The sequence below is a fragment of the Acyrthosiphon pisum genome, chromosome X (assembly GCF_005508785.2).
Source record: "Acyrthosiphon pisum isolate AL4f chromosome X, pea_aphid_22Mar2018_4r6ur, whole genome shotgun sequence".
NCBI classification, from domain to species: domain Eukaryota; kingdom Metazoa; phylum Arthropoda; class Insecta; order Hemiptera; family Aphididae; genus Acyrthosiphon; species Acyrthosiphon pisum.
The window spans coordinates 124,863,272-124,872,155 of NC_042493.1; the positions used below are offsets into that span (position 1 = coordinate 124,863,272).

An 8,884-nucleotide genomic window follows, 5' to 3' on the forward strand; every position below is an offset into this window, starting at 1 on the left:
TAATAAAATATAAGGTAATATAAATATTTCATCAAATTATAAAATTTTTTTCGGTCACTTAAAAACAACTAGAAAAAAAAAATATTTAATTTTTTTTTTAAATGATTAATACTTATTTATTATTATTTTTATTACAGACAATGGGTCATTGCTACACAGTTATTTCAGTTTTGGTAAACTATATATCAACAAAAGATGAATAAATTTTGTCCATGTCTATTTTAAATGCAATTTTTTTTTATTTTACATTACCTATTGCTTTAGTTTTTAGATTATTGTTAGTCAAATTCAATTTTATTATAATTTATAACTATAAGCCTAGTACACAGTAGTTTAACTTAAAGTTACTTATGGTATTTAAGTATTAGTATATTATTGTAGTTAGGTAGGTACCATAATTAGATAATCATAGTTATGTAATTGTTCAAAATAAAAAAATTATGACTATATTACTTTTTAATAAATGTAATTAATGTAAATAAAAACTAGGCAATTAAGTAGGTACCGCTCGGCTGTTCATTAGGTGTATTTTGATTCAAATCAGGGAACCTAACCTAACCGGGTAACCCGAAAAAATTGATACCTTATTTCAAAAAGTTAAATTTCAAATTACATAAAACTATTGTATACGAAAATTTTTTCAGAGTGAAGTCGGTCTGTCAGTGCTATATTCACAAGAATATTTTATGATATTATTGATACGTGTTATACTAAACTAATTATTTTTATTATAAACAATACAGTACATCTTTTAAAATTTTTGATTATAGTTTGAACTTTTTATATGAGAAAGGAATCATCCATATGATTTGAAACACTTACATTCATATCATTGATAATTACTATTGAGAAAAACGAAAATGTCAATAAATAACTTCAAAATAGTCAAAATATTTTTTAAATGTTACGGTATATAGAAAAATGACACTGTATTATATAATATCATTATAATTATCTCATATAATCAAAAAAGTTAAACAATGTGTTTTGTTTTATTAGGTACCAAACTAGTTTTTTTTTTGGGCCATTAGCTATTTTGTTTGTTTGTAAGTTGTTAGTAGGGGGGAAATATTGATAACACGTTTTGAATGTGTGGCAAGGAATCGTTGCTAAAAATCCCGGGTGGTACCTAGATAGTAATACCTAGGTAGTTGCGTACCTACACTCGTTTCCGCATTCGAGTGTAGGTACGCACTGCGCCACACCAAGCTACAAAAAACTAAGTTTAAATTTTATTATACTAATAATTATTCATTATTTATGGAATAAATTCCAATTAAAATTATTCTGTGAAATATATAGTGATTAGTTATGCAAAAGTACATATTATTTTTATAATTATATAATGGATAATAGAATATCAAGTATCATAGGTACATATTTAACTAATAATAATAATAATAATAAAGGAGACGATAAAAAAGGATATGATACTATTTCATTTAAACTAATTAAGATAATAACAAGAGAACTTATCGAGTGTAGAGAACTAATCAACATGTATTTCAGTATCACATGTAGCCATTAAAATTTTGCCAAGGTTTTATATCATATATTTAGTGTATCAGTGTTTAGTTGGATTTACTTTAAAGTTTAATTGTTAAAATAATAAATACATTGATATAAGAAATCAAAATTGATTTATATATAAATATATACTATTAGATATCAAGAACGTTCTGAATACATACGAAATACAACCCATTCAGGGATTACAGCCTATATAGGTGGGCGGTTTCCACAATTGTAACTTATTGGATTCGATGCCACTGTACATCATATACTTAATATATCATTATAATGTCATCAGGTTATTATAATATGCATTGGCATGGTAATTTTATTAATGTAACTACCTATAGATAAAATGTTTGAGTTTTAAAAACTACGACTAAAGTTAAAATGCGTAGTTCTTCATCGTTATTATACGAAAATTCATGGTGTATAATTATAGAAAGTCGCAGTTGCATGGGTATAATATGTTACAAAGCCAAAGGTTAAAGGGATATTAAATATATTATTCTCGTTGTATTGCGTGACAATAATATAATTATATTTTAACCTATAACCGTAGTCACGCATATTATGTATGATTATTAAATTAGTCGAGAAGAGCCACCCGCTATATGAATTTTCATTATTTTTTTACCCAAGTCAAAGGTCGGCGTACGGTCAGCGGATATCAGTAGTACGAATCCAGTCGTCATGCGGTACACCTACGTAATTTAAGTAAAAGTTTATAAAAAATCACTTTTATTTTTGTATTATAACTTACGTCCGAATACGTTCAATGACTTATGTTGGCTTAGTGTTAAGTCATTAAAATTTATAGTATTCTAATAATAATAACTTAAGTAGTGAATATTTAGTTCATATCATAGATAGAACAATTTGATTTAAAGGTTTGCTAATAATTCAATTAAGAGTAAATCGAGTACTTATATATTATATATCTCAGTATCTGACAACAGAGAACCGAAAGATATATCATTAAAATATTTTCATATGATCAAAATCGGAGTCTTAACGCATAGTATTGGTAAATGATTATATTTATAATAATATAAGAGCATCCAAAATTAGTCAAGTTTATTAAGTTGTGGGTATTCAATAAAATATAAAACCAGTTGTTTAAAATTGACTGAATGTCGTTTTAAAACATACTTCAATTTATTAATAAGTAATTTTGTTGATCTTTCTACTCCAAAATAGTGTTAAAACTTAGATTGGTGAAATTCCCATTCAGTGTTATTTTTTTGTAATTTACGAATTATTATTTTAATGCACCTATCATAATTAAAGTGTTAATTGTTTTTCAAAAGTACATTAATTTTGTTGAATTAAGTTGAACCCACGAGGCATTGAAATTCTGAGAAAAAATAATCATTATTTAACCGTTTTCCCAAAAGAAAAGAATGTAGGAAAACACTTCAATTATTTATTTCAAATAATGAAGACCTACGTCAATCATTCCGCTCTATAATAACGTCGTAGATTTGTCCTAAAATTAACTAGTCTGCCACGAGCAATGATGGCTGCAGTGTGCACTGCACATTATTCTTTTCATTTTTCATACTATAATATTAATAATAATATAATATAATAAATTTAACCGAAAAAATTCTAATATTGTGGAAATTTCAATCGATGCAATTGTATACAATACCAACTCGTACCCGTGTAGGTATAAATCATTATGTAATTGATAATTTTATTTTTCATTACGATTAAAATCTAAAAAAATGCATTATTCACACAAGTTTAAAGAAATACACAACATCATATTATACCATGCGATGTAGTGCACCCGCAAAGTCGTATATGTTATGTCTTTTTGGATGCCGCGCTGTCGACTTTAAGACCTTTTATCAATCTGAAAAACAAAATATCGCATTAGACGAATTATTCATCTTAATAGACTGTATTGGTATCTATTTAGTGATAGTGGGTCGAAGTAAAATGTATGATGTCGAACCCTACTTAAACTGAACTTGTTTATTGTATGACGAAAATTTCGTTTAACGTCGAACCAAACCCATAACCGGGCTTTTTAATGAAATTTTTCGAAATAAACCTTTTAATTTTATGTCAAACCAAAATAAACAATTTAATACGTACTATTCAAGTTTTCATTAAATTTAAGTTTGTTGGTTTTCGCTTTTTGATTTTGATATTAGAGTTATTCCCATTTTTCAAAATAGACAGTTGTAGACGAAATAAAAAAAAAAAACTAGTAACAACGGAAACATTTTTCGTTCGAATTACGTTTCACGTGTTCAATTTTGGAGTTCAAATTATTCTGGAGTGCAGATTAATCATCGAATTTCGGACATTTTGTTCGATATTGGTTAAGTCTGGTAATGTTAAAACCATGTTCGAAAGTCTAACATATGTCAACAACTCCTTAATTTCAGATGAATTTTTTTGAACTTGATCAGTTCGACCCACCCTCTACTATTTAGATATTTAGACAATTTGATAATATTCTAATAACACATACTCTTCGACTCCGTTTTTAGTGTCCGGTTCCGTTGTTTTGCTTAGAATCTTTTGTAAGGCGCCAATCATGTAATCTACATTTTACATTTTAAAAGGTTAAAAAATCGAGAATAGAATTTGAGCGATTGTTTACTCGGCCCGTGTTTTTTTCAGGTAAATATGATTGACGTGTTAACTCGGCCCGAATAAAAATATTTGTACAATATTTTTGAGAACCACTTAGCATTACCCATAGAACACCACGAGGAGGCGTTTATCATTACCCTCCAAAAATTATTTTCATTTTCATATTTTTATTCATAAAATGGAGTAAAAATTTAAGTAAAATGTATCCATAAAGAATTTTAAGTGTACAAAAGTGTAAAAATATAAGTAAAAATGTAATAATTAATAATATAAGGTTATAATATAAATCTATTTTTTAAAGTAAAAATCCATGTGTTTTACGTGTTCACTCACCGATACACACACCGATATATAACATTCGTAACAACAAATTGTTCTGATAAGATATTGAATATATATAGTATTATTATAGTATTATTTATTATCTGCAGCTTAAATTATATCGTGCTTATTATATTTTATTTGTCAAAATAATTATCGAGTCGAGTTTACAACCGACCTATTTTATTACCCGAAATTTCCGGGCCGAGTTTACAACAAAAAAATTGGTAACCATGGGCCTAGTTTACATTTGCCCTAGAATTCGTATGACAAAAAAATTATACGAGGGTAAAAAAATTCGCATACTTTTAGTTTGTTTTTTATCTTTGGCGCACGGGTCTTGTGGTTTTTGTTTTCTCTTGCCCAACGAATTTAACTCTTTTAAGTATTTCGGTTCGCCGGACACTGGATCTAACGTCAACTTGATCACGCCTAGCTTTCCCATGATATCTTCTTCGTTATACGATGTAAATGTATCCGTCACTGGTTTGTCAATACCAGAACCTACGAACAAATAAAAACCAATCCAATCTCAATAATCATTAAGTGCAGACCCCTTTAAAATGTTTATTCGTCAACCGGTGTGACGTAGGAATGCTATCGTAGACTTAAAAACAATAGAGTACATGCCATTTCGACGGATGATAATGAAATATAATTGTATATTATCATATATTGGGAAACGTGTGGCACACTGCAGGAGACGCTAACCTTTAAAGAATTAGTTATAAGTTACTTATAAATAAACATGTATTTTTAAAAGCATTTATTTTTCAAATCAAATTTACGTTTAGATTCGTACCTAGTCGATAGCTGGAACAAGGAAAAGTAACTTTTTAAAAATCATAATAAAATTCCTCAAATAATTATACGATTTATCAAAATGTATTTATTTGACTACGTACCACTCGTCTTTATAAAAAAGTAATAACAAAAACAAAACTTAAAAAAAAAAAACAATATATTTTTATCATATAAAATTTAATAACAAAGTTCACAGATAACAATATCCTCAATACCTGGACAAAGACATTGGATCCACTTACTGCATACTATGCACTGATTCCACCCATTAACTGATGTTGCTTCGCCCAAAAGATTTATCCACCCCCAAATACTCAAAATGGTATACTTACATACAAATGTCGGTTGCATAGGTACATAGACAATTATTAATTCACACAATTATATTTATGCATTAAAATATTGCACAGAACTTTGGCCACAATAATGTTTTTATACACCTTTTATTTCAAAATTGAGTAACGTAAATATACATTTCAAAAAGAAAATTACAAATTACAGTAGGTACCCATCTATTAATATTGATAACAGACATTTGACAAGTTTTCGTCTGTAATATATTGATTACGATATTATTCTAAGGACTTGAGACTTTTATCAGCGCATTCTACGTATGACCGACGAAAAATATAAATCCAGTTTTTACTATAAATATTAATAAATAGTAAATAATAATATGATATGGCGATGTGTTCACAATACCCCGATATTTGATCCTGCCCAAAAACGTTTGCCTGATATTATTATAATGTCATTGCGTTTCGTCACAAAAACACGAAACATCGTTTGTCGAAAACTCGAATAGCAATAATTGCGATTCCGCGCAAATTTACACACCAATATGTATAATTATGTACTCACTTTTCGAGTTTTTCTCGCTGACGTCTTTTTCCATTTCCTCGAGGTCTTTTTTTCGTTTGTTTTCCTGCAATTTTTCGCCGACCTTGGCGTAAAGCGATATCAGCTGTTCTTCCAGCTCACCGACGATTTTCTCTATGCTTTCCGGGTAACCGTAGTCCACTTTCATGCATCTCAAGAACTCCAACGCCCATTGCAATTGATTGATACCTGTGAACAACGTACAGGACATTATATGCTATGACAATGTATCGTACCCGCCACATTATTGTTATTATAATTACGATAGGCGTGTGTAGGTGTATTTCGTTATTAATTTAGGCGTCGGAAGTTATTAGGTTTTCATGTTTTTTTTTTCTTATGCCATTGCTAAGTGTATATTTTCGCTTATTTACCTAGTGATTTTTTTTTTTTGTTTTAGGAGCATCGATTTGTAGATTAACGATGAAAATTCGGCAATAAAAAAAAAACATACTTTATAGTGCATATTTATTTTGAGATTTTTCACTAGGTTTTATTATTATCGTGTTTTTCAAATCACTAGTAGTATACGATTTCCCATTTTTATTACATAATAAATATTTAGTAAAATGTATAAATATTGTTTAGTACAATATTTGTATAAGTAAAAATATTTATCATTAGAACAAAATAAATGCATAGTTGTACTTTTTTAATAGCATAAGTGCATTCATAATATTAAGTCATTTTTTTAAAGTTTTTATTGTATAAATTATATAAATTTGATTAACTATAGTTATTCCTTTAAATTTAACTTCATTCATGGCTTTAGAAATTTAATTTATTTATTAGAACACTCATTTCTTTATAGCCATCGGCTTGGAGGTGACCAACTGTCTCTATTTGTAATTATAATTTTGTTTGTACGTAATATAAGTGTTGTAGTTGGAATTTTATTCAACGTTAGATAAATAAATACATATTTGTACCTTTTTCTTATTTTACCAATTTTATTTACAGTAATATAATATGTTGATACTGTACAGCTTAAGACACGACCAAAACACGTCCAAGGTTCAACCGAAAACACCCAACACCGATATAGGTAACTGGTATATGGTAAATAGCGGTAATATGTGACTGTTAAGACGAAATTGGGAGCCCGTCAAAATAAACAGATAGAAAAAGTTTTGAATTAGAACCAAATATTACGAAATGATGAAACGCTTGTCGGTCTATAATATATTTAACTCGATATAATATATTATTTTGTTTTGAAATCAGATTACAATGTCAAATCCTGCCCCGGATGAAAAAACGACGAATCTCAAAATTTCGCGTTTGGGACTTTTTAGCTCCACCTCCCCCCCCCCCATCAAATGTGAGGTCTGTCCGCTGCCGCGCCCATGCCTCTCTCGGAGTGGCACCGGCCGCGGGCCATAAATCATTACGAGGTGAACCTGTGCGAGTTACCGATTTTGATTTTCGATTTCTTGCCGTACACCGACCACAGCACCGTGATCAGGTTGTCGAACAGCGTGGCCAGCGGCTGCTGGAGCGAAAAGGTCTTGTTGTGGCCGGGCGGTGGCGCCACTCGGAAGTTGTACAGCATGGGGCTGAACGAGAAGTTTTCACTGTCGCGCTCGTTCTTGGCGGCTGGCGCGGACCTGCAAAAGTCGATAAAAACGGATTACATTCGATTGTTGTGCGACGCCGTGTGGTGCTTCGTACTCAGTCTTGCCCGACATTTCGCTTGAGAGATTAAAACGATATTGGGTACTACGGCGAGAGCGATAAATTTAAAATTTAATATTTTTTTTTTTTATGAAACGTCGTCCGTGGACGCGCGTTATTTACTAAGACAACAGTCAACTGCTTGTTTTTCTAGCCAGAATGTGCAGTGTTCGTGCCTAATTCGCGAATCGTTTTAAACATTATAATAATATTATTTTGCGGCCAAAGACGTTATATTAATATTATAATATACAAAAAGAAAAAAGTACTTATTTATATGATATTTTAGTTATGTGAGAAATGTGCAGTACTGCAATTTGTAACTATTTAATTTATATTAACTATTTAATAAGTTTATGTTTCAAATTCTGACCCACGTGATTATGTCCAGTCAATGTGTATTATTGTTTTGAATCTTGAGAGCGTATGGTAATAGTCACAATTAGAAAAGAGCGTAAGGTATACGAAATTATATAAAGATTATATAAACCAAAATACATAATATATTGTCATCGTGATATCGACTGTTGAACACGACCCCGAACAATTACTAACCACTCGGGACTCGGGAGAACCAGCTGCAGCAATCTATCGACTTTCCCACATTTTTGATTTTTTGATTTTAACTTCCCCGAAAATTGAAATATAACAATTTTTAAATACTCTTTTTTAATATGACATTTTTAGGAATTTGGGAGATAATATCAAAAAGGTGGGTAAGTGGATGTCGCTCTGCTGTACAGTAGGTTAGAAGTGGGTCACTGTATAATGGACAGTATTAAATTTGAATTCAATGATATAATATCACTGTATAAGAAAAACGATTCTGAGCGGAGACGGTATATCAGTCTATGTATTAGACATATATATATACTTATCTATGGTATTAAAAAAAAATTGACCTATAATAGGTACCTATAATAAATTCCAAATTAATCATATCATAATATCTATTAGGTACTTATAAGTTATAACGCGTTATACATCAACAAAAAACCGTGGTAAAATCATAGATATATAATAGTATACTTTAGAAGTTTGTTTCAAGTACCCACGAATAATATTATACAATCACAACAAA

The 8,884-nt window shown here is 29.8% G+C and overlaps 1 protein-coding gene across 1 annotated transcript; it reads right to left on the minus strand.

Moving 5' to 3' along the window:
- Positions 1–3,191: 3,191 nt before the first annotated feature.
- Positions 3,192–7,940, minus strand: LOC100575242. The gene is made up of 6 exons (XM_003240423.4): positions 7,801–7,940; positions 7,543–7,736; positions 6,112–6,318; positions 4,753–4,950; positions 4,001–4,073; positions 3,192–3,373 (listed from the first exon to the last, which is right to left on the minus strand). Exons 1-6 carry the CDS (start codon positions 7,815–7,817, stop codon positions 3,325–3,327), a joined length of 738 nt encoding a protein of 245 aa, XP_003240471.1. The 5' UTR covers positions 7,818–7,940; the 3' UTR covers positions 3,192–3,324.
- Between the last annotated feature and the right edge of the window lie 944 nt (positions 7,941–8,884).

Coding starts and splice junctions, on each gene's coding strand:
- LOC100575242 (XM_003240423.4), bottom strand. Junction 4,074..4,752: donor AGATAAAAAACAAACTAAAA/GTATGCGAATTT, acceptor TGTAAAATGTAG/ATTACATGATTGGCGCCTTA. Junction 3,374..4,000: donor ACTAAAAACGGAGTCGAAGA/GTATGTGTTATT, acceptor TTTGTTTTTCAG/ATTGATAAAAGGTCTTAAAG.